The following is a 26,825-nucleotide window of genomic DNA, read 5'->3' as shown; positions in this document are numbered from 1 at the left end:
TGGTGAGTGAGGTGTTGTGAGTAAGGTGTTGTGTGGTGAGTGAGGTGAGGTGAGGTGTGGTGAGTGAGGTGTGGTGTGGTGAGTGAGGTGAGGTGTGGTGAGTGAGGTGAGGTGTGGTGAGTGAGGTGTGGTGAGTGAGGTGTGGTGTGGTGAGAGGTGTGGTGAGTGAGGTGTTGTGTGGTGAGTGAGGTGAGGTGAGGTGTTGTGTGGTGAGTGAGGTGTGGTGAGTGAGGTGTGGTGTGGTGAGTGAGGTGAGGTGTGGTGAGTGAGGTGAGGTGAGGTGTGGTGTGGTGAGCGAGGTGAGGTGTGGTGAGTGAGGTGAGGTGTGGTGAGTGAGGTGTGGTGTGGTGAGTGAGGTGTGGTGAGTGAGGTGTGGTGTGGTGAGTGAGGTGTGGTGAGTGAGGTGAGGTGAGGTGTGGTGAGTGAGGTGTGGTGTGGTGAGTGAGGTGAGGTGTGGTGAGTGAGGTGTGGTGTGGTGAGTGAGGTGTGGTGTGGTGAGTGAGGTGTGGTGAGTGAGGTGTGGTGTGGTGAGTGAGGTGTTGTGTGGTGAGTGAGGTGTGGTGTGGTGAGTGAGGTGTGGTGAGTGAGGTGTGGTGTGGTGAGTGAGGTGAGGTGTGGTGAGTAAGGTGTGGTGAGTGAGGTGTGGTGTGGTGAGTGAGGTGTGGTGTGGTGAGTGAGGTGTGGTGAGTGAGGTGTGGTGTGGTGAGTGAGGTGTGGTGAGTGAGGTGTTGTGTGGTGAGGTGAGGTGTGGTGAGTGAGGTGAGGTGAGGTGTGGTGTGGTGTGGTGTGGTGAGGTGAGTGTGGTGAGTGTGGTGAGTGAGGTGTGGTGTGGTGAGTGAGGTGTGGTGTGGTGAGTGAGGTGTGGTGAGTGAGGTGTGGTGTGGTGTGGTGAGTGAGGTGAGGTGTGGTGAGTGAGGTGAGGTGAGGTGTGGTGAGTGAGGTGAGGTGTGGTGAGTGAGGTGTGGTGAGTGAGGTGTGGTGTGGTGAGTGACGTGTGGTGAATGAGGTGTGGTGTGGTGATTGAGGTGTGGTGAGTGAGGTGAGGTGAGGTGTGGTGAGTGAGGTGTGGTGAGTGAGGTGAGGTGTGGTGAGTGAGGTGTGGTGTGGTGAGTGAGGTGTGGTGTGGTGAGTGAGGTGTGGTGAGTGAGGTGTGGTGTGGTTTGGTGAGAGGTGAGGTGTGGTGTGGTGAGTGAGGTGTGGTGAGTGAGGTGAGTGAGGTGTGGTGAGTGAGGTGAGGTGTGGTGTGGTGAGTGAGGTGAGGTGAGGTGTGGTGTGGTGAGTGAGGTGTGGTGAGTGAGGTGTGGTGAGTGAGGTGAGGTGTGGTGTGGTGAGTGAGGTGTGGTGAGTGAGGTGTGGTGAGTGAGGTGTGGTGAGTGTGGTGAGTGAGGTGTGGTGAGTGAGGTGTGGTGAGTGAGGTGTGGTGTGGTGAGTGAGGTGTGGTGAGTGAGGTGAGGTGTGGTGTGGTGAGTGAGGTGTGGTGAGTGAGGTGAGGTGTGGTGTGGTGAGTGAGGTGAGGTGAGTGAGGTGAGGTGTGGTGTGGTGAGTGAGGTGTGGTGAGTGAGGTGAGGTGTGGTGAGTGAGGTGTGGTGAGTGAGGTGTGGTGAGTGAGGTGAGTGAGGTGAGGTGTGGTGAGTGAGGTGAGGTGTTGTGTGGTGAGTGAGGTGTGGTGAGTGAGGTGAGGTGTGGTGAGTGAGGTGTGGTGAGTGAGGTGTGGTGAGTAAGGTGTTGTGTGGTGAGTGAGGTGAGGTGTGGTGAGTGAGGTGTTGTGTGGTGAGTGAGGTGTGGTGTGGTGAGTGAGGTGAGGTGTGGTGAGTGAGGTGTGGTGTGGTGAGTGAGGTGAGGTGTGGTGAGTGAGGTGTTGTGTGGTGAGTGAGGTGTGGTGTGGTGAGTGAGGTGTTGTGTGGTGAGTGAGGTGTGGTGAGTGAGGTGTGGTGTGGTGAGTGAGGTGTGGTGTGGTGTGGTGTTGTGTGGTGAGTGAGGTGAGGTGTGGTGAGTGAGGTGTGTTGTGGTGAGTGAGGTGTGGTGTGTAGAGTGTGGTGTGGTGAGTGAGGTGTGGTGTGGTGAGTGAGGTGTGGTGAGTGAGGTGTTGTGTGGTGAGTGAGGTGTGGTGTGGTTTGGTGAGAGGTGAGGTGTGGTGTGGTGAGTGAGGTGTGGTGTGGTGAGTGAGGTGTGGTGAGTGAGGTGTGGTGTGGTGAGTGAGGTGTGGTGAGTGAGGTGTTGTGTGGTGAGTGAGGTGTTGTGTGGTGAGTGAGGTGAGGTGAGGTGTGGTGAGTGAGGTGTGGTGTGGTGTGGTGTTGTGTGGTGAGTGAGGTGAGGTGAGGTGTGGTGAGTGAGGTGTGGTGTGGTGATTGAGGTGTGGTGTGGTGAGTGAGGTGTTGTGTGGTGAGTGAGGTGTGGTGTGGTTTGGTGAGAGGTGTGGTGTGGTGAGTGAGGTGTGGTGTGGTGAGTGAGGTGTGGTGTGGTGAGTGAGGTGTGGTGAGTGAGGTGTGGTGTGGTGAGTGAGGTGTGGTGAGTGAGGTGTGGTGTGGGGAGTGAGGTGTTGTGTGGTGAGTGAGGTGAGGTGAGGTGTGGTGAGTGAGGTGTGGTGTGGTGAGTGAGGTGAGGCGTGGTGTGGTTTGGTGAGAGGTGAGGTGTGGTGTGGTGAGTGAGGTGTGGTGAGTGAGGTTTTGTGTGGTGAGTGAGGTGAGGTGAGGTGTGGTGAGTGAGGTGAGGTGTGGTGAGTGAGGTGTGGCGTGGTGTGGTTTGGTGAGAGGTGAGGTGTGGTGTGGTGTTGTGTGGTGAGTGAGGTGAGGCGTGGTGTGGTTTGGTGTGGTGAGTGAGGTGAGGTGTAGTTTGATGAGTGAGGTGAGGTGAGGCGTGGTGAGTGAGGTGAGGTGTGGTGTGGTGTGGTGAGTGAGGTGAGGTGTTGTTTGATGAGTGAGGTGAGGTGAGGCGTGGTGTTGTGTGGTGAGTGAGGTGAGGTGTGGTGTGGTGAGAGGTGAGGTGTGGTGTGGTGAGTGAGGTGTGGTGTGGTGAGTGAGGTGTGGTGAGTGTGGTGTTGTGTGGTGAGTGAGGTGAGGTGAGGTGTGGTGAGTGAGGTGTGGTGTGGTGAGTGAGGTGAGGTGTGGTGAGTGAGGTGTGGTGAGTGAGGTGTGGTGAGTGAGGTGTGGTGAGAGAGGTGTGGTGAGGTGTGGTGTTGTGTGGTGAGTGAGGTGAGGTGAAGTGTGGTGAGTGAGGTGAGGTGTGGTGAGTGAGGTGTGGTGTGGTTTGGTGAGAGGTGAGGTGTGGTGTGGTGTTGTGTGGTGAGTGAGGTGAGGTGTGGTGTTGTGTGGTGAGTGAGGTGAGGTGTGGTGTGGTGAGTGAGGTGAGGTGTTGTTTGATGAGTGAGGTGAGGTGTGGTGGTGAGGTGTGTTGAGGTGTGGTGAGTGAGGTGATGTGGGGTGAGGTGTGGTGTGGTGAGGTGAGGTGAGGTGTGCAGATTAATCTCTCCTGCCGGCTGCCGAGACCCGGTGTGAGGGAAATGTGAAATGTATTACACCATTAATAATCAGGTGTGTTGTGTTGTGGTGAGGTAAGGTCATCCTCGTTATTTTTTCACCGACATTCCAACGTGCATGTACGTATGTGTGCGTGCGCCATTGCGTGCTCATAGTCATCTCACAACGAGTTGTATGATATATTGCATGTGAAAGGCACGAGTCACCCCCTAAAATCGCAGTATTTTGGGCATCGAATAAATACATATTTTATCTATGAAATCAGTGGCGCATTAATACATAACAAAACGGTCAAGAGTGACGTCATCCGCGTACTGCTTACTTCTCCTACCTAGTGTGACCCTCCGGAAAAGAGTGAGTTAGTGTGTTAGGTTTAACGCCGCTTTTAACAGTATTCCAGTTATATCACGACAATCATAGGTTTCTGGCGTGCCCAAGGGACGCAACTCTTCACAGCGAATCTCGGCGCCTTAGACGACTAGGCCACCTGTGCCCCCCTCCACAAAAGAGGTTTCAGCCTTATATATATATATATATATATGGATAATGAGTGAGTGAGTGAGTTGGGTTTAACGCCGCTTTTAACAGTATTCCAGTTATATCACGGCGTGTCAGCTTAATGTGGGAGGAAAGCCCGAAGTGATGCCGGTCACAGACGTTTACCACTTCGGTGAAACCCACGAGCACGGGTATGGTGCTGACAAACCTAGAAACATAATCGGGGCGAACCGGGATTCGAACCCACAATCATAGGTTTCTGGCGTGCCCAAGGGACGCAACTCTGCACAGCGAATCGCGGCGCCTTAGACGACTGGGCCACCCGTGCCCCCTATGGATAATCAAGGCGATGATGACAATGAAAACAAAATAACGCCCAAGAACATGTATTGACACTCTAAAACCATAACATTCAACACAGACATAGGTGAATTCGACCAAAGAACAAAAAAAACCCTTATCAGTGAATTACTATGAGGGAAGTACTCCGTCATAATTTGACCTTAGGTCATCACCATGGAGTAGCCAATCACGGACGTGGAATTCGATCTCACACACGTTTTTGATACCATTTATGTCCAATGGGTTTCTCAGCCAAAGACTAGTCCTTGTATTAGCCCCTTAATGTTGAGCGTCATGCAGGGTACACCTTGTAACGTCTCTTGGTATGACGCGGCCCGGGATCCAATCACTGACCTTCCCCTGTCCGGGCAGAGGTTTTAACCAATATACCAATAATCAAATATGTGTCAAGTCAGCTTCACCTCTAATTGCGCAGTGTGTTGGAGGCACTCTTGCATGTGTCTTTGTACAGCTCCACTAGGAAATCGTTAACATTGTACAGTGGGGGCCTATCACTGGGACAGCCTGCTACACAATGTTGCGAAATTCTGTAGAAATCCTTATTGTTGACGTAATCTGTGATATGGGCCAATATCATGCCAAGAGAGAAAACATCGCTTGCGGGAGTAGTGATGCCAAAGTGCGCTTCTGGGGATGGAAATGGATTTTTAGATCCTTGCGTAAAGTTCTCCATGAAGGAATTCCCTTGGCGAAAGGAGGCGTCTGCGAAGTCTATAACGTACACCTTCAGCATGGCCCCTTGCCGCGACACAATGATGTTCCTGTCATGAAGGTCATTGAACAACACAAATCGTTTGTGCATTTCTAACAGCGCAGTACTTAATTGCTGCGAGAAGTTTAACCAGTCACACTGAGACAGAGCTCCATGGAGCAGAAGGTCATATACAGTTGTGCTGTTGGGGATAAATTCCATGACGATTGCTAAGTCAGATATCAGAGGACCCACTGGCAGTAAGCCACGGAAGAGTGGGATGTGGGGAATATCTTCCAGGTAGATCATCATGGTTGCTTCGTTCATGAGCTCCTCAAGGTTTTCTTCCAGGAGCACCTTCACGACAACGTCCTCATCCGTGGGCAGGAATCGCCCCAGGTACAGCCGAGCTTGGCCTCCAGCACCCACCATCAGATCCTCGAACACGTCGACGGTGTCAACGTTCAGTAAAACCGGAAGAAAACGATGGAGGTCACTTGGGATGCCGTCATCGCAGAAACCAAAGTTTAGGACGGAGCCCGGTACAGTTCTTATAGGACAGACCGTTGTATTATGATAGAAGGCGGAGCCTGAAAATTGAGTAGAGAGGACTGTTAGTCTGTATGGGATTCAGTCTGCGGAATGACTGGAGTCGGCTGAAGGACGGTACGAAAGCCCATTAGGACCATATTGGTATTTTGTTTTTTTCTCTTTTAAAAGTCGTTATGACAAGAAAAGTGCCGTAATTACGACTTTTCAAAACTCGTAATTACGAGAATAAAGTCATAATTACGAGAATAAAGTCATAATTACGAGAAAATAAGTCGTAATTACGAGTTTTGAAAAGTCGTAATTAGGACTTTTTTTCTCGTAATAACAACGTTAAGAAGAGAAAAAAAACAAAATACCAATATGGTCCTAATGGGCTTTCGTAGGCCGGACACATGGAGGAAAAGTGGGATGGAATGATATAACATTAGAATATGAATATGTTATATTATATTAGAGTATTTAGTAAGATCATACCATTAGTATTATTAGATAGGTATGCACACGGTAACATCATTATTGAATTTGATGAATATCATAAACAATATAAATCATAACATTATAAACATTATAAAATAAGATATTAAGAGTGCGTCCGCGAGAAGACCAGGCTAAATTCGGGAAAAGTGATAAGGTTGATGATTAGAATTTTTCAACGATATTGGTGCTATGGTACGGAAGCGCAGTAGGGCCACGGTGAAATATTTTTTGTCTAAGTATCTCCTACACAGGACTTCTTGGACAAAAAAAATAATTCACCATGGCCCCTCTGCGCTACCGTACAATGGTCTCCCCCCCCATGCCGTCGATGTTTACATGACAAAATGGTTCACACACACTCTGGTGCTGATGCAAGTAGGAGAATTGCGTGCCGCATTTTTGGGCCGAAATTTTTCTGAATATTTTTTCCCCGATTTCATATAGGGCTGAAATATTGATGGGAGATCTCCACCATTTCGGAGAGTTGTGATCATTTCACGAAGCTTCTTCAAGTGGCTCCGTGTTGACTGGTGACATCAGTACCTTTACAAATCGCCATGCGAAGAAATTTGCCTGGTATCCAGTCTCAAATGAGAGAGATCAGGGGAGAGATTCCCGCATTAAAATCGACCACAAAATGCTCATTTGAGTTTCATAGCAAGATGGGATGCACGTGGGATGGAACCAGCAAAAGAAGAAATTGATATTTGCCTGGGCAGATTGCTTGGAGTATTGAGGATTTTTAACTTAGTTTAATTTTTTCAAAATCAAGTATATCATGACTGTACATTGATGACAATTTTCACATGCATGTATGATCTGGCAAAATCAGACATGAGTGAAAACATATAGACACCCCCTGAATTATATTATTGGTTTGGGGTCCAATCGCAATTGTTTGACAGGAAAATGGCAGAATGTCCCCTATCGTATAATCATTATCATCAACAAACTGACCTGATTAACCTCCAACCAATGTTTCTGGTTATTTGCATGAGAGAGTTGAATTAAGTCTGATTTTTCCAGATCATTACTATACATAACACTGAAAAAAAAATTCCATCTATACAAGCTGGTATATGCTTTGGAAAGATGACATTTCCAAAAATATACAATTTTGTATATATACTCTTCAAAAAAAGAAACTTGACACTGACTTTCAAAATATAATATAATGCGATTGTTTCAAAATAGGACACAGAAACACTGTTTAAAGATCAATGTATTCAAAACATTAATCGTGTCACCTAGACAGACACATGTACACGATACAGTTAATGTCACAGGGGTACAGAAAATGTCAGTATCGGTTGTGTCCACCACTTGAATCAATCACCGCTTGAGTATATTCAAAAGTTTCGATGCGTCGTTATCTTTCTCGGTTAGCCTCGTATAGAAAGAACTGTGAACTCGATATTCTGGCGCTTTAGACTCCCTCCAAGATGCTTCTGAATCCAAGATTCTCATTACGACACAGTGCAATGAATGTGTTTCACCTAATCGCTGGTTCACCTAATCACTGGACCGAATTTCGTACCCAATTTTTCAAACTATGCATGAAACCACCCCTGATAATTGTAAACACAGCGTGAAACGGATTAAAACAATACCGAATACCGAATCGGATGTGCCTCGTTTGTCAATATTCATGATTTAACATAAAGTATTATCTGTGTCACAAGTCGTTTTTCATTGAATTTTTCCTTCTGAATGGATTCCAATTATTTTTTATTTTTAACCTATTTGGAGTATGGAGGATGTACATCTGAAGGAATGCACTGCGTTCTCTGGCGCGAGGTCTTAATACCGCTAGTCGTCACAGCGAGTTTTGGCAATTTGTATATCTGAGAGGTCTGTTTGCGGTGGAGATGTACCTCGATATACGTGAAACTTGTCTTGATCTTAGAGCATCAGAGCATCTACTGTTCTGTGAAGTTTGGTTGATATCCTATGATTTCAAATGAGGTAATGAGCCCATACCAAATTCCGTGTTCACGAAAGACTGAATTCGGGCAATTTTGCCATGAATAATCATCTTTTTCCATTTTCTTCGCCAAGGATGGAAGGACATCCGAAATATTGCACATGTGGGCACTTGGCAATACCGGCTACCGTTATGTGAATGTTGGCCGAAATCCCTGACACAGGCCTTAGCCCCTCTCACCGCCTCCGTGGTCTTGTGGTAGAGCGTCCGCCCGGAGAGCGGAAGGTCCGAGGTTCGATCCCCGGCCGCGTCATACAAAAAGACGTTAAAAGATTGAACTTGTTGTTACCGTGTCTGGCGCTTAGGGGCTAAAACAAGGACTGGTCGGCTCGGAGTCAGTATACTGTGTCAGAGTGGGGTATTCATGTTAAACTGCGGCATGGTATCTCAGTGAGCTAGCACTATAAATCAGCATGTCCGGACTAGTACAAGCAGCCACACACACACATACACGTGCATGCTCGTCGCTATATAAGTGCAATAATCTTGGACGCTGACTTGGTTAATGCATGTCTTCGTTTCCCAATTGCGTGGATCGATGCTGATGATGTCAGTCACTGGATTGTCTGGTCCAGACTCGATTATTTACAGACCGCTGTCATATAGCTGGAACATTGCTGAGTGCGGCGTTCAACAACAAAAAAACCAACCAACTATAGAACCGTTATAAAATTTAATGTAACAGATAAACTGAACGGTGAATATCAATAAAACTTTAGAATTAAATCCAGGGAAGGATGTAGATAATAAAAGTAAGTGTTTTATGATTTTCAACACTGGCAATAATACAGGGATTACCTTAAAGACAATTAAAATGCTGTCTCACCTGAAGTTCTCTGCTGAGCTGCTGTGATCGAGGACCTGTGAAGACAAACAGAATCAGATATAAAGGTATGGACACAATATGTTATACTTCCCCAAATAGAGTAACAGCTGTTAGTTAGATTAACACAAATATTCATGTGTATTGCTAATGGCACACGTGGCAGTGCCAATCACTAGACATATCTAGAGCAGGTACTTTTGGAGTATGGATCGGCATAATAGATAAAAGGCTATATATGAGGTAAAACGTGTTACGAGACGTGCGAAAGTATAACTGGTTCACTAGTGCGCTCTTTGGTTCTTGCTCTATCGAAGGCCTTGACAGAAGGATCAATACATGTCGGTATGGAGTAAATATGTGTTTGAGTTTTTCCGGGGGTGAATTGTTCAGTTAATTGTTGCGGGAGGGTCATGTATACAATTTACAGTACAGTTGCTGTATTTTAAGAGTGTGGAGTTGCTGAAGAATATTCCGGTGTAGAATAGGTCTTCAGCAACCCATGCTTGCCGTAAAAGGCGACTATGCTTGTCGTAAGAGGCGACTAACGAGATCGGGTGGTCAGGCTCGCTGACTTGGTTAATGCATGTCATCGATCCCAATTGCGTGGATCGATGCTCATGATATCAATCACTGGATTGTCTGGTCCGTACTCGATTATTTACAGACCGCCGTCATATAGCTGGAATATTGCTGAGTGCGGCGTTCAACAACAAACCAACCAACCAAAACTGTTGGTTTCCATGTTAGTGGTACATATGACACGGTTCACAAATGATCGATGGCCAGATGTGGTCCTATGTGCCATATATCAACCTAACCTGTCTAGCGCATTATTTCATGAGACAGAGGTACGGGCAACACGCTGCACTATGCATCAGCATTCATATAGAATTGACTCTTTGATTTACTCTTAGTCCAGTCAGAAACTCGATAGGCGTATTGGGAGCGTCCATAAAGGAGCGCAAACGTGTCTGTGCCTATATTTAGGTCTGTAGGTCTACCTCGAGGTTCTATATTAAAGTTCATGTGTCCATAAAACGTGGCAAATAAGAATGCTGCATCCAAAATGACCAACTTGGACATAGTATAGGACATCAGAAGGGCATCACAAGTGAATGTTTTCCGTATTACAGAATACACAGAAATGGATTGATTTTGGTCATATTCAATCTGCTATCCTCTGTTAATTAAACAAGGTTTACGTTCTGTAGACAGGGGCGGTCGGGTAGCCTAGTGGTTAAAGCGTTCGCTCGTTACGCCGAAGACCCGGGTTCGATTCCCGACATGGGTACAATGTGTGAAGCCCATTTCTGGTGACCCCGCCGTGATATTGCTGGAATATTGCTAAAAGCGGCGTAAAACCATACTCACTCACTCATTTAATCTGTAGACAGTGTAATTGGTCCGCATTACCGAGTTCCAAAGACACGATGATGGACAAAACGTACCTAGGACGGTCTACCAGACAATGAATTACCAATAAGATATTACTGGACTTGACTTGAAGTGAAATTGAATGCTTTCAAAACAACGGGGACTAGACTAACTTTAGAAGCATTCAGAAGAATAATCTCACTTGTATGGATGAGCGTCTTGAGATAATTGTTTTGGTTACAAATTCAAACATTGACGTTGAAAACAATCACAGCCCCCTAGTCCCTACACGAAAGCTAACATGCCCGAAACCAATTTGTTTCTCTACGAGTTTAAGGTATGATGCTCCCGTGTTGTGAGGATATTGTTACATAATAAGGAGTACGAGAGCTGTCGGTTGTGGACAATAATATTGACAGCGGGTCTATCTCTCTTCCGCCCAGTCCACCTGAAACAGGCCGTGCGCCTGGTGATTGTCATTCGGCTACAGTCACAACTCCTCGCGATGTTGCCATGCGTTGCTCCTTGGTGTACGATGCCAGCTGCTCGTTCTCTCTGTTGTACCTTCAATCTAAGCATGCTCTTGTCCAACGGTTGAGAATGAACAGTAAGTCGTTTCTTTTATTCCCCGATCTCGTAGCTGGCATGCTGTAAGTGCAGCATTTAGTATCCATTCGTTACACACATTGTATCCATGAGTTACACACATTTACTCCATTCGTTACACACATTGTATCCATCAGCTGCACACATTGTATCCATCAGCTACACACATTGTATCTATGAGTTACACATATTGTACCCATTAGTTACACATTGTATCCATTCCTTACACACATTGTATCCATTCCTTACACACATTGTATCTATGGGTTACACACATTGTATCCATCGGCTACACACATTGTATCTATGGGTTACACACATTGTATCCATGAGCTACACACATTGTATCTATGGGTTACACACATTGTATCCATCAGCTACACACATTCAGACCTAACCTCGACCCTACGTTCATATAAATCGGCAGAATAAACCCGTAAAATATATTGTTGGTAGGTTTGTTGTTTAACGCCGCACTCAGCAATATTCCAGCTATATGACGGCGGTCAGTAAATAATCGAGTCTGGACTAGACAATCCAGTGATTAATATCATGATCATCGATCCACGCAATTGGGATTGATGACATGGTTCAACCAAGTCAGCGAGCCTGACCACCCGATCCCGTTTGTCGCCTTTTACGACAAGCATAGTCGGCAAGTATGGGTTGCTGAAGACCTATTCTACACCGGATCTTCACGGGTCTCATTTGCTTTCGATTCGGTTTATCTTTACACTACGATAATATTAGTTTTCAAATACTTTCACATTTGATGTTGTAAGTAGCACCTTAGCGCCAAAAAAGAATGAATTAATTTAACTTAAGACTAAGGTTTACTGAGTTTTTAAATAAAAAGTCCTGGTCAACCTTCGACAAGTTTAGTCATCAGGGATCTAGACTCTTTCATATCACATGATATTCCACCATGACTTCGCGAAATACTCAAATTTGATTGGACAAACACGTAAATTAGACAAAATCTATTTAATTGAAAAATGCGTCAGATTTTATGACCGCTTCAGTAGGCATCACAGACTATTGTCGCACTTCTTCCGTTTGACCACCAACATGGCTGATATCAACGCAACAGACGTGATGAATTTCGGATTTTTTTTCCGATGTATATGGTCTGGCAGAATTCAGTGATGATGAGTTTAACAGGTGAATTTAGCTTAGAAATTTCAGCATAATTTAACATCGTGAAATAAAGTAAATAAAACGAAAATATCGTCTACTTAAATGTGTAGGCCTATCTAATGAACACATCTCATTTCTAACTGTATTTGTAAATATTAACACAAAATATACCCACCATAATACATCATCATTTTTCACCTCATATATCGTCGTAAATGCAGAAAATGTCACCCCAGAGAATGTACAGCCTGCACCAACAATGACGATAGCAATAATTGGCATTGAAAACTTCGGTAGGACGTGAATCGATGCTCATGATGTCAATCACTAGAGTTTCTGACCGCCGTCATATAGCTGGAATATTGCTGAGTGCGGCGTTAAACAACAAACAAACCATCACGTAGTTGAGACCCGTGAAGACCCGGGGTAGAATAGGTCTTCAGCAACCCATGCTTGCCGTGAAGGTGACTATGCTTGTCGTAAGAGGTGACTACCGGGATCGGGTGGTCAGGCTCGCTGACTTGATTGATGCATGGCATCGATCACAATTGCGTGGAGACCCGTGAAGATCCGGGGTAGAATAGGTCTTCAGCAACCCATGCTGGTCGTAAAAGGCGACTACCGGGATCGGGTGGTCAGGCTCGATTTGACTGATGCATGGCATCGATCCCAATTGCGTGGATATTCAGGGGCACGGGGGCCACGTGGTCTGATGCGCCACAATTTTCTGGGCAGAGTTGCGTCCCTTGGGCACGTCAGAGACCTATGATCGTGGGTTCCAATGATCTGCCCTGATTACGTCTGTCAGCACCACACCCGTGCTCGTGGTATTCACATATACAATCCTCCGGATCCTTCCTTGTCATTCCTTTGACTGTGAAAACAAATCACAACTTACTGTTTTGGTATCCTCAGCCACAGACACCACTTCGACCCTAACTTTGCCAAGTCGGGTCAATCGGCTGGTCATGTCATGCCCTATGCAGACACTATTTCGCACAAACTATTGGTATTTAAAAATATTCTAAATATCTTTCATATTTGCATGAATATATTAAATTGCTTAGAGACATATGCCCAGAAGGAGGTGACTCATAATCCCTGCTTGCGTAAAAGGCGACTTTGCTTGTCGTAAGAGGCGACTAACGGGATCGGGTGGTCAGGCTCGCTGACTTGGTTGATGCATGTCATCGATCCCAATTGCGTGGATCGATGCTCATGATATTAATCACTGGATTGTCTGGTCCAGACTCGATTATTTACAGACCGCCGTCATATAGCTGTAATATTGCCAAGCGCGGCGTTAACAAAGAAAGTTGGTTTGTGTAACAAAGAAAGAAATTGTTAGGAACTACTTCAGCTTTGTTAACTAAACACACATTGCAGCTTACTGTAAATGATTTACAAACAACTATGACTGTTCTGGTATATAATATGTCGCAGAATGTAGTGATGTTGATTAAACACTTAAAACAACTGTAAAACGTTGACTATTGTTTAATACCTGAAAGTAGTCACAACATACACTAGACTTTCTGCCATCTATACTATGTTAGAGAAAATATATTACATGTATTATTGGACCTGTGAAGATTCCGGGGTAGAATAGGTCTTCAACAACCCATACTTGACGGTGGTCTGTAAAATAATCGAATCTGGACCAGACAATCCAGTCATTGACATCATGAGCATCGATCTACGCAAATGGGATACGATGACATGCATCAACCAAGTTAGCGTGCCTGACCACCCTATCCCGTTAGTCGCCTTTTTCCACAAGCATAGTCACCTTTTACGGCAAGCAAGGGTTGCTGAAGACCTATTCTACCCCGGATCATTACGGGTCGTGTAGGTAACAGAAGCATATGGTGTATTGATTAGAACTACATCACTAACTGGGTGGATGAGCGTCGGATAGATTGTTCATGTCGCTAGGTTCTACTCGTCCTGTGAATCCACAATCCCTGGCTGCGCAATCATCGGAGCCACTGAAATAACCAAGACATGCCAGTGCATAAATATTATAGCATTCTGTTTATCTTAGTGTCTATTTGACACATCTTAAATCAGTTGTGTCACTTGTGGCGTGAATGACTGTGTCCTTATCTGCTCTTTCCATTTCAATAGTTATTTCACATGCATTTTGCCAAGTTAATTCCTTGTCTGGTCAACAACTTTTTCTGAATGTGTTCATTTCGTAACCCTGGTACTAGTCTATCTTGTAAATGTTCATTTTGCAAAGTTACCGTTTTAGCTCGATCGCATTTGTGCCAGTATATATTCTGGCACACATTCAGTTTGTGATTGATCTCTTTTACTGCATGCATACCTTTCACCGATTTCATTTCTGTAAGGTTTGTAGTAGTCCGTCAAATAGCCTGTCAACTCTCCGTACTACTAGCCGGCAACATGGGCTGGTAAAGCGAGCGATACTGAAAGTTCGAAGGCATGTGGCCCAACTGTTGCAAGGAAAGTGTTTACTCTCTCTTCCGACCTCGACTTACTTGCTGCCATCCTTATCTCAAAGCATTTAATGTAGCTAGACCAGTCTTCCTTCGCTGAATCAAACCCAGTAATGAAACCGGGCGGCCATTTTGTTTCTCGTAAGATCTCGTTCAGTTGCTAGGCGACAATCTTTTCAACTGCTATTTTGCACCCAATTCCAAAAGTTCCGGTTGTATCAATTTGCACAATAATGATCCGTCTTCCTTTAGAACAGGGTACTTCATGTCCACACACTCACACTTAGGGAGTGAGTGAGTGAATGTGTTTGGTTTTACGCCGCTTTTAGCAATATTCCAGCAATATCACGGCGGGGGACACCAGAAATGGGCTTTACACATTGTACCCATGTCGGGAATCGAACCCGGGTCTTCGGCGTGACGAGCAAACGCTTTAACCACTAGGCTACCCGACCGCCCCCACACTTAGGGAGCCTGTTAGCTGGTGCGCGATATTTGACCGCCTGCTGGATCGATGTACTGACGCCTGCACTAAGCATTCCTATCCGAACACTTCATCCCGAAATCAACCATTACTGTGAACGCATCCTGATCCCATCCTTCTCGCCAGTGTGATGTACGTCATGTAGTTCTTACATTGAACTGTCTCCGTATCTATAACACGAAGACTGGGATACGATCATGGGTTCATTCTTCTATCATAGCGTCAGTACCTCGGTCTGCGCTGACGTCATCAGCTACGTCATAGCATGAGCTAGCTGGTTTCATTTACTATAGCACTAATCACAATGACAATACACTACATTAATTCAACAATGTGTGTAGGGGTAGGACACGTTTCCCTGATCCCTTTGTAATTGGATACAATAAGATATGTTTAAATGAAACTAAGATATCCAGGTCAAGCCAAATCGCTGCGATCCTCAGTGACTGACATTGGCTTCACGTTCAATCAAGCATACAAAATATCTCTATTTACTCATCAGTGCATTTAAAGTCACAACTCTCTAGCCTATCTCAAGAAACCATCGCCCTTCACAAACCAACGGTAGTCTCCATTCGACTGATGTCCTTCTCTCACAAGCAGAATCAATATGAAGGACGGAAATAACGGTCTATCTTCCTTGAAAGTGTCAAAATCAGGTACGACACCTACGCACGTTTGTGGCGCAACTGCACAAGCAAAATACAGTATCTGCTTGTTGTTTTACAGACATAAACATGCTTGCATTGGATGGTTGTCGTCAACACGTATTTACATTTATAGTTCACGATTCCCTACTTTATTTTAAAGAGTATATATGGAAAGACATCTCTTTCTAACTGATGTCGATAGAGTGTCTGTCAGATAGCATTTATCTTACAACGAGCGAAAGCGAGTCAGATACATTTTGAAACAACTCGTAGTAAAATCAGTGCTATCTGAAGGCTCGGGTGTAGTAATCTGTTTCTTGCACACCCTCATATCGCACCACTTTAGCATCGAATTAATGCATCTTGTCTATTCTCATGATCGCAGAGGGGGTATTAATACATAACGGTCATGAGTGACGTCATCAAACACATCTTTGGATTATATCAATGCGATAATGTTAATGCAAACTAGATAACATCGAACAACATGTATTAACCCGATGGATGTCAAGTTATTTTTCTGACGCACATTTTCATAAGAATTATTCGTTTCACCTCCAAGAAATTACAAAATACATATAAAATGCTCACTTCCGTATGACATCACTACCGGTGACCGACATTTGCGAAATGGCGTGTTCAATGACAACAGTACGCGTGATTTTCAGGAGTATTTTCGTTGATTGAGGATCGTATATGCATAAATGTGTCATGTAAGTAAACAATCTGACAATCTGCGTACTGTTATCTGTTTACATGTTTTTATGTTTTCCAAAGTAACCAAGTATTTTAGTCAGAAATGCAGATAATTACCGTCGTGGTTGAGCGTGATTTTGCGTCAGTCATGGCGTCACACAGAACGGAAACATACGATTTCTGTTGAATATAAAAGTCATGTACCTCATCATTGTAATTCGTGCTACGATACTCTTCCCATGAATATTCTCAAACACCAAAGTATGCAACAATTAGACGAATGGATCTCTCAAAATAGTAGAAAATGCCACACAGTGTAAAATCTGAATTTTGCTTTGTTTACATTTGAAACAAGTACAGTCTTCCGAGGACAGACCCAATTTATTTCGCTTGATTTCATCTTGAAAATTTGTATTGGTGACAAATACAGTTTGTCATTTGATTTTAAAATGTATGAGGAATTCAGGGATGTATGTATCGCAGCTGAGTTTGAAATATGCGTGATGTACTATGCGTCTCAAAACGGGCATAACTGAAACGTGCTTTGTAAACACGATCCAATATGGCGGGAAGTCAACGTTCGTGTTAGCCTCATTTCCAAAACCAACTAAACAATTCCAGGCTTATCGGCGGCGTTTCAGGATTATCATTGGTGATTTGATTCAAAAACAGATACGAGTTATCTCAAATGGGTATCTCACCCACAGCTGTCTCGAAATATAGAACTCAAATGTGGACTGAATGTGATCAGGCACTTCACCACCTCATATCGGGAGAATATTCACATTGAAAATATAAATTAATGAACATTGATTTACTCCACATTCTGAAAGGACCAACTTATTCTAAAGACTATGCTTCGTTCCATACTCAATACAAAAACGCCTTATAAACAGGGTGAAACTATGTATACATATTGATATTGTTTTAAAACCACTATCTAATAGTATATATTATACTATTTCCTTGTGCATGTTCTGGGATAAACTATGTTCGGTATCTTTTGTACCGCAAACGAAATCAAGTTGCCACCTGCTTCAGTGTTTAATTACAAGTAATTTTCTGTTGAAATACTACGCAATAGATTCAAATGGAGAATTACATACTAAAACAGGTAAGCGAATTTCCAACATCTACCGTTACAAATCGGCTCCGTGCAACTCCGCCTGAAGTTCAAGGCGTTCTGTGAAGGGTGTGACTCTCACATCTTACCATAGGCGACAAAGATTGGGGTGTACCAGGCAACACCAAGGACGGCTGTGCGCTAATGGCTTTACATCATGTTTACAGACGAAGATTTTGCCTCGGATTCACAGATAGCAGAAAATGTTTTGGCGACGTAGCGGCGAGCGGAATGCCAAGGTAACAATTCGTGACCTTGATCGGTGTGGGGGCGGTAGTGTTTGCTTGTTGTTTAACGTCACATTTCAGCTATAGGACGGCGATCTGTAAATAATCGAGTCTGGACCAGTCAATCCAGTGATTGACATATTTTTAATATCTGAAAGTAGTCACAACATACACTAGACTTTCTGCCATCTATACTATGTTAGAGAAAATATATTACATGAATTATTGGACCTGTGAAGATTCCGGGGTAGAATGGGCCTTCAGCAACCCATACTTGACGGCGGTCTGTAAAATAATCGAGTCTGGACCAGACAATCCAGTCATTGACATCATGAGCATCGATCCACGCAATTGGAATACGATAACATGCATCAAACCAAGTCAGCGAGCCTGACCACCCAATTCCGTCAGTCGCCTCCTACGACAAGCATAGTCGCCTTTTACGGCAAGCATGGGTTGATGGAGAAACACTCTCCCCAGGGTCTGGGCGGTAGTGTCATGGTATGGGGCGGTCTCACACATGATAAGCGAACTGATTTGGTTAACGTGAATGCACATATGACTGGCCTGCAATATATCCTGTCGTTGTTCCTTTCGCTAGAAATATCGGCAGACATTTTAACAGCAAGATGCCAATGGCAGACCACATAGTGCCGAAATCGTCACCGATTAGCTACGACGAGAAGACATACGCACATTGGACTGGGCCTCCTTGTCAAGTCTCCAATAGACACGCCGTGGTATAACTGAAATACTCCTAGGAGTGTTTCACCAAACTCAATCATTCATCAACGTACACATATATTATGTGCTGACTAAATAAGTAATATAAATATTGCCTGTATTTATTCTTGCCAAGATGGTCACACAACAAACACACTAGTTTCTTCCACATACATTTCCCATCAAGTGATGGACCATTAGTTTCACCACTTCCTTGTCTGGGTGGAGCTCCTGAACTTCAGATGCTAAGGTCATCGGAATAAAATCAAGAAAGATAACCCTGTCCTTGATCAAAGAAAATTCTTCTCTCAAGATTGGATCATACGACATAGCATTCATGTCTCCGAATTTATCTAAGACAAAAGTTCTGAAAGTGGTCGTCCCTTTGACAACCACGATAGCTTTTGGGACCCTGAAAATAAATTCTCTGATGCTTCTTACGTTCCTGCGAATATGATCTCTAAAAACATCAGGTCCAAAATTTACCAGGTGAGCTAATTGATGAAACACTACAATATCCGTGGAGTGGTTGGGAATCCTATCAAGGTACTGTTTCAAGGGTTTGTTAAATGTTGCATTAGTCCAGACACTCCCAATGTTGAAAGGATATTCATGGGGTCCACAGAAAATAGAACTGTTTGTATCACTTATAAAAGCTACTTTCGGCTCGTATTTCCCGTGTATAACCATTTCCTTCCCAAGCAAACGTGAAAGATATCCAAACCATTGCCTGGTTGTGGAATCTCCATACAGCCACAGGCGCCTGTTTGCTAGGCATCGCTTATAGGCTTGTTCTGTTTGTTGTATCGGGTACCGGCAGAGTTGAGGATGCCAGACTCGCGTGTTGCTTTCCTGTGAGCTGTATCCCGATGAGAAGTCGTTCCTCCAGGTTTGGTTAACTGGTAGTTCCGAACAGCTGATCCGTGTCACCGGACGAAAGTTACCTGCAGATAGATGTTAAGATGTTAACAAGTAACTGAGATATTCATATCAACTGATGTGTGATTGTACGCCGCTTTTAGCAATATTCCAGCAATATCACGGTGGAGGATACTGAGATATGTGACATGTGGTATTTGAACTTGAGTGGAAACAAAAGATGAGCTAAAAATCTTACATTACTTTGAAGAGTTGGGACGGGGTTCGGTTGGGTGGTGCTTTGGCTTAAAGTTCCGTTCAAGAAGTACTTTCGCTTATATATATTTCGCTTTACATTTATAAGATGCTAGACCACTGAGACAAGACTCTGACTAAAGACCAATTAACATGTGTGCGATCTACTCCAGTGACCGTGGATGATAACTTTACTAACCTCGACTTATGGACGCTGTAATTGTCCGGAGAAACTGATGAGGAGGATGTCTGTCAAAGGCAAAAGCAGCATTTCAGTTGAAAAGGGTTGGACTCCTTTAACAATTTCAAGGAGGTTAAAATAAAATGATGGGGTGAACTTTGCTGTTTCACAATGTCTGAATTATTTATATATTTCAGCGTCGAGACTGTCTGACAGCTTTATGGGGTTTCAGTTTGAGTGGGAGGCACGGGTGGCCCAGTCGTCTAAAGCGCCGCGATTCGCTGTGCAGAGTTGCGTCCCTTGGACACGCCAGAAACCTATGATTGTGGGTTTGAATCCCGGTTCGCCCCGATTATGTTTCTAGGTTTGTCAGCGCCATACCCGTGCTCGTGGGTTTCACCGAAGTGGTAAACGTCTGAGACCTGCATCACTTCGGACTTTCCTCCCATATTAAGCTGACACGCCTTGATATAACTGGAATAATGTTAAAAGCGGCGTTAAACCCAACTCACTCACTCACTCACTCACTCCAGTTTGAGTGTTGCCAGAGAGTCATGATGATAAACTTACTGATACAGTTATGCTGCTATATATGTTAAAAAGGTTTGCATGAATTACTGTAATCGGAAATCAGATATAAATTGATTAAAAAGCCAGATCATGCCAGACTAACCTTTTTATGAATTGTTTCTCAGCAGGTGTGTGATAATCACCAGCGGTAGCCGAGTGGTGGCTTTTCCGCGACGAACATGGGAGACGTTTCTCTTTAGGTCTTTCACACAGCCATGGATGTCCGCCATTTTGTGCAGTAAAATCACACATGTTCTCTGACGTCTTTGTTATATTGCATCGAGTTACTTCCTTTAGAGACCCCTTTTCAAATGAAGCATATAAGAAATTGTACGGAACATGTGATGAAAGAAATCTGTCTTTGATGTTAAGATGTTGTCTTGTCCAGGCAATGGATACCGTGATAACAGGATGTCCTTCCCAGAATGCTCGTAGAACTCCTGTGTAACTTCCGTTTCCGTGATCAATGACGTGACCGGAAGTTCTGTTCCTGCCATTGGTAGATTTCATCCATATCCTGATGTCATCTCCTCCTGTGACAATCATCCTGCCCTCTCTGTCCTTCAGGATGATGGAGACATTTATGACGTCCCCGACTTGGAACTGGTCCCTTCCATTGATGCGTATTTTGGAAAAACGTGGATCAGCAACACGGTTGTAGCTTGAATTCTGTACCTGCGATCTGTTCTTTGCTTGTGTGAGGATTGCTGAAGTTGATCTTCTCCAGTCAGTTTCTCTCGCTTTTGAGGTATTTGACGTACCGTATGACATGGGAGTTGGTGCCATATCAATACTGCTGTAAATAACAAAATGAAAATACAAATAGTTAGCTAAGGAAGAAATATGGTGACTGGATTATCACAGTTTGAATATTTGGTAAACTTGGCCTCTGCTATACTGTATGTCGAATGAATGAAAGTCACCTGCACCCTATGCTTGTAAGGGGCGACTTAATGGTTCGAGTGGTCTGCCATCATAACCCAATTGCGTGGATCGATGCTCATGATTGGCAGTCACTGAATTGTCCAGAGTCGATGATCATCAGACCTCTTGAATATTGCTGGGTGTGGCGTTAAACAACTCACAAAACAAATTGTATGAACCAGTCACGGGGATATTCCGTACTACCGGAATGATGTGAAATGAAACGACAAATGTCTTCTTTATATTTCAGTGGATCTAATTGCCACCTTCGTACTTGTAGCCTAGTGACTGCAACACTAATGTTAAGACATTGGGTCATTTTCACGGACATATGTCTCACCTGCTGCATATATAACAGCTGACCAACAGGAGTGTCACACAGACATTGACTCACATTCACGGCCATGTGTCGCACCTGTTGCATAGATACCAGGGGACCAACAGGAGTGTCACACAGACATTGACTCACATTCACGGCCATGTGTCGCACCTGTTGCATAGATACCAGGGGACCAACAGGAGTGTCACACAGACATTGACTCACATTCACGGCCATGTGTCGCACCTGTTGCATAGATACCAGGGGACCAACATGAGCGTCACACAGACATTGACTCACATTCACAGCCATGTCGCACCTGTTGCATAGATACCAGGGGACCAACATGAGCGTCACACAGACATTGACTCACATTCACGGCCATGTGTCGCACCTGTTGCATAGATACCAGGGGACCAACATGAGCGTCACACAGACATTGACTCACATTCACGGTCATGTGTCGCACCTGTTGCATAGATACCAGGGGACCAACACGGGCGTCACACAGACTACATACATTCACGGCCATGTGTCTCACAGGCTGTAAAGAAACCAGCGGACCAACAAGATCGTCACACAGACTACACAGTCTCACCTGCTGTGTATATAACAGCTGACCAACAGGAGTGTCACACAGACACGGACTCACATTCTCGGCCATGTGTCGCACCTGTTTCATAGATACCAGGGGACCAACATGAGTGTCACACAGACATTGACTCACATTCACGGCCATGTGTCGCACCTGTTGCATAGATACCAGGGGACCAACATGAGTGTCACACCGACATTGACTCACATTCACGGCCATGTGTCGCACCTGTTTCATAGATACCAGGGGACCAACATGAGTGTCACACAGACATTGACTCACATTCACGGCCATGTGTCGCACCTGTTGCATAGATACCAGGGGACCAACATGAGTGTCACACAGACATTGACTCACATTCACGGCCATGTGTCGCACCTGTTTCGTAGATACCAGGGGACCAACAGGAGTGTCACACAGACATTGACTCACATTCACGGCCATGTGTCGCACCTGTTGCATAGATACCAGGGGACCAACAGGAGCGTCACACAGACTACATACATTCACGGCCATGTGTCGCACCTGTTTCATAGATACCAGGGGACCAACAGGATCGTCACACAGACTACATACATTCACGGCCATGTGTCGCACTTGTTGTATAGATACCAGCAGACCAACAGGATCGCCACACAGACTACATACATTCACGGCCATGTGTCGCACCTGTTTCATAGATACCAGCAGACCAACAGGAGCGCCACTCAGACTACATACATTCACGGTCATGTGTCTCACCTGCTGTACAGAAACCAGGTGACCAACAGGACAGCCACACAGGTCATCATAAACCCTGCACATTTACGTCGGGAGTTGATGCAGTTCCCCGGCATCGTGGCACAACACACCATCTGTTGTTGCTTGTCCTGGGGTTTCACAGCTCAGTGGAAGTATCAGTAAATACTCTCTTCAGGTGCTCCAGCGACACTAGGAACCAATGAGGGATAATCACACAAAAGGAAATGGTTTGATGAGCCACTTAGATTAACAAATTGTGAATTAGGAAATAGTAGTGTGTCAGAAAAAATATATTTGTTTTCCAAACAAGTAGGTGTACTTTTCATTCTATTCACACAATTTTCACAAGTATTTCGCTTTTTAAACTCTAATTTAATCTGTTTGGGAAGATGATCGAGACTTTTCTCTTCTGGTGTTTCCGTTTTATGGTTAAATGTCTGTGAATAATCGAGTCTGGACCAGACAATCCAGTGATTGATATCATGAGCATCGATCCACGCAATTGGGATCCATAACATGCATCAACCAAGTCAGCGAGCCTGACCACCCGATCCCGTTAGTCGCCTCTTACGACAAGCGTAATCGCAAGCGGCAAGCATGGGTTGCTGAAGACCTGTTCTACCCCGGATCTTCACGGGTCTGTTTAAATCCCAGAGGTGTACTTTTCATTCTAGTCGCACAATTTCCACCAGTATTTCGCCTTTTAAACCCTCATTTAATGTGTTTCGGAAGAAAATCGAGACCGAATATCCTCTGGCGTTGACAGTTTATGTTTAAATGCAAAGTACCTGTTTGTGTGCACACATAAACCATCATGGCCATGCAACTTATCCTGTAACGGAAATGTTCCTCCGTATCTGATGAAGTTAAAATTAAAAAAAATCGCATCGGTAGTATTTCAGCCATTTCCTTACTAGAACACCTCCGTATCTGAATATTCATATAGTTTGTTCTTGTAGCAGCACACTAATACGTCACCGGTGTTTAATGTAGCTATTTTAAACAACTAATCAATTCATAGTCTGGTTCCGGCGAGTGCTCAGAATCGTCAAAGACGCTCAGATTTACTCACTACCAAACGAAACCATAGAAACATATAGAGAAGTATGTACGTAAGGAAGAGATGTTCCCAATGTGCACAACGACAAAACCATCATTCAGTCCAGTGTTACCCCAGAGTGTCTTTATTCTTATCGCGATATGCTGCATGTGATTTACAAACTTTACTCTAAGTGATTTTGCAAGCTATATTGTATTAGATTGTCTTGAAAATTTGTACATCTGAACATAAATGGAATTTGTAATTAATAATTAATAAAAACCTATACTACTTCATGCATTTTTTGTATCAATACGAACTACTGTATTATATTGTCTTTAAAATTTGTACATCTGAACATAAATGTAATTTTTAATTAATAATTAATAAAAACCTATACTACTACATACATTTTTTGTGTTATATCTACCTAGACAGGCTGTAGTCTGGCTATAGTCAGTCTGTGAAAGTGAAACAGTCTATACTGTTAATCCCCATTGTTGTAGGGATTATCACGGGCTACTGATTTTTTTTAAACTAGAACAATAGCTGCTGGCAATGTGAGAACACCCCTTTAGAGTCGTTATCCGTGACTACAAGGGTATTTTGTCACTCTTTCCAATTGTGAAAATGTATTCCATTTCTTCTTCGAATGTACCTTATAGGATGATTTTAGGGAGATATTACTGACAGCTATCGATAATCTTGGAGGACAAAAGACTCTACATAGTATTCTATTTGGTGACCCAAACCTAAATGTTTTCCTGAATACAAAAATATTCTTGTCTGTACACAAATATTTCGAAACGACTAACAGATTCAGTAGCTAGCATATTATTCTTTCCAAACTGTTAATCATTAATATTGTTAAATCAATATATAAACACTAAAATTATAATATTTGCATATGAATGAGATACACACTGTCTTCACTTTCCAGCACATTGTACATATCCTTTATATGAGCACTGTATATATATTGCGCACTATGTTTCCACAACGTCAATCTTCAATTGTAAATTGTTCATTTCCATTATGCAATATTATGTTTAACTGTATATAGGGAGAAGGCGATAATATGTGTTGCACTTGTGCCCAATACCTTTGTCTTTTTGGACAAAAGTGAGTGTGAGTGAGTTAAATTTTAAGTCACATCGGCAATATTTCAGCCATATCGTGACTATCAATAGTTAAACATAATACATATATTGAAACTTATTTAAAAACCTGTCAACGAAGGACAGTAAAATCACTAGATTTATCACAGCAAAAGATATAAAACTAGTAAGGAAATATAAAAGAGAATAGCAAAATACATGACGATATATAAAATGGGCTACAGATCGCCAGCGGCTGAAGGTAGATCACCATGCTAGGGTCCATGGGAATTTATAGTACTTTTTGGAAAATATAATATGTTTGATAATACGTAGCTAACATGAAATAAAAACCCTACCTCAGTCACAAAAGTGCAATCTCATATGGCGGCGAGTCGAGGTCCGACGTGTTGATTTGTCCGACAGGTTCTGAGCTTGGCACGCACAACCGACTCTTTTCCCTCATTGAAATGTACTGAGCGGCGTATGTAGGTAACGCCCACTATACTGTGTACGCATGGGAAGCCGAGGGTTGTTGACGTAGCTTTTAAGAAAACAGAAATCCCCGAACACGTATTACTACAACAACATAGAACAATACTCACAATTACACAACCAGTAAGCTCCCAATTGTCAGGCATCCCATTTGTCATACAGCTTAAACCAGGATTAGACAAGGTTGGTTAGCCAAGCAATAGTTACCTGTTTACCTTTCAATAAAGCGGCGACCCGTGAAGATCCGGGGTAGAATAGGTCTTCAGCAACCCATGCTTGCCGTAAAAGGCGACTATGCTTGTCGTAACAGGCGACTAACGGGATCCGGTGGTCGGGCTCGCTGACTTGGTTGATGCATGTCATCGATCCCAATTGCGTGGATCGATGCTCATGATATCAATCACTGGATTGTCTGGTCCAGACTCAATTATTTTACAGACCACCGTCATATAGCTGTAATATTGCTGAGTGCGGCGTAAAACAAACCAATCAACCAACTAAAGCGGCACAGACCAGAAAACACACATTTTGAAAATTGTACAGGATAAGTTTATTATGCACATTTAATCATCAAATCATATCAGAAATCTCACCCCTTTTTGAAGTATTCATTACATTATTGTATCACTTAACGAGTTGGAGTAGCATACTCTACCCACAGTTGCGAGCAGCTCATTGATTAGCAGGCAAGACCATGCAGTCACACTGGGCCCGCTTGCACAAAGCGATCTTAGCGTTAAGACTAACGTAAGTCTATGTTAGAGTAAGGGACTTACGATCATCTTAGCGCTGAGATCGCTTTGTGCCAGTGCGCCCTTGTGACATTTGATTGGTCTGCCTGACGACTAGGTCGTCTGACAAATGGGATGTCTGACAATTTGGAGTGAATCCATCGACCAGTTGACACTACCAACTCTTCTAAACGTTACAAACGTAGTATTTTAGCTTCATTTAGATGTTGGGGTACGGGTAGCCCAGTCGTCTAAGGCAACGCGATTCGCTGTGCAGAGTTGCGTCCCTTGGGCACGCCAGAAACCTATGATTGTGGGTTCGAATCCCGGTTCGCCCCAATTATGTTTCTAGGTTTGTCAGCACCATACCCGTGCTCGTGGGTTTCACCGGAGTGGTAAACGTCTGAGACCTGCATCACTCCGGGCTTTCCTCCCACATTAAGCTGACACGCCGCGATATAACTGGAATACTGTTAAAAGCGGCGTAAAACCAAACTCACTCTCTCACTCACTCATTTAGATGTGGCACACTTAAACTACCATTAGAAACGGGCTGATATTTTAACCCACCAATCCCCGCTGCAGATCGCATTTGTAAATTTTGTAATCTTAATTGTGTTGAAGATGTAACCCATTTTCTTTTACAGTGCTCATTTTATCACGGTATTCGT

At 44.0% G+C, this 26,825-nt stretch overlaps 2 protein-coding genes across 2 annotated transcripts; both read right to left on the bottom strand.

The window, feature by feature from the left end:
• Positions 1-4,740: 4,740 nt before the first annotated feature.
• On the bottom strand, positions 4,741-9,003 carry LOC139447636 (serine/threonine-protein kinase PrkC-like). The gene is made up of 3 exons (XM_071229048.1): positions 8,868-9,003; positions 8,201-8,216; positions 4,741-5,647 (listed from the first exon to the last, which is right to left on the bottom strand). Exons 1-3 carry the CDS (start codon positions 9,001-9,003, stop codon positions 4,741-4,743), a joined length of 1,059 nt encoding a protein of 352 aa, XP_071085149.1.
• Positions 9,004-18,505: 9,502 nt separating this feature from the next.
• Positions 18,506-22,905, bottom strand: LOC139449069 (NXPE family member 4-like). The gene is made up of 4 exons (XM_071230535.1): positions 22,793-22,905; positions 20,317-21,009; positions 19,662-19,711; positions 18,506-19,293 (listed from the first exon to the last, which is right to left on the bottom strand). The coding sequence occupies exons 1-4, from the start codon at positions 22,903-22,905 to the stop codon at positions 18,506-18,508; spliced, it is 1,644 nt and encodes a 547-aa protein (XP_071086636.1).
• Between the last annotated feature and the right edge of the window lie 3,920 nt (positions 22,906-26,825).

The sequence above is a fragment of the Haliotis cracherodii genome, unplaced genomic scaffold (genome assembly GCF_022045235.1).
Source record: "Haliotis cracherodii isolate W230 unplaced genomic scaffold, xgHalCrac1.p SCAF_7, whole genome shotgun sequence".
Lineage (NCBI taxonomy): Eukaryota > Metazoa > Mollusca > Gastropoda > Lepetellida > Haliotidae > Haliotis > Haliotis cracherodii.
Note: the sequence above shows the minus strand (reverse complement) of the source record. Positions and strands in the feature narration are given on the sequence as shown.

Bases quoted from the DNA above. Each gene is read 5' to 3' on its own strand.
- LOC139447636 (XM_071229048.1), bottom strand. From the start codon at position 9,003: ATGAATATTTGTGTTAATCTAACTAACAGCTGTTACTCTATTTGGGGA.
- LOC139449069 (XM_071230535.1), bottom strand. From the start codon at position 22,905: ATGGTGTGTTGTGCCACGATGCCGGGGAACTGCATCAACTCCCGACGT. The intron at 19,712-20,316 runs GTTAGTCTGGCA...TGCCTTTGACAG, and splicing joins GAGAAACAATTCATAAAAAG to ACATCCTCCTCATCAGTTTC. The intron at 19,294-19,661 runs GTTAGTAAAGTT...ATCTATCTGCAG, and splicing joins TACAGCGTCCATAAGTCGAG to GTAACTTTCGTCCGGTGACA.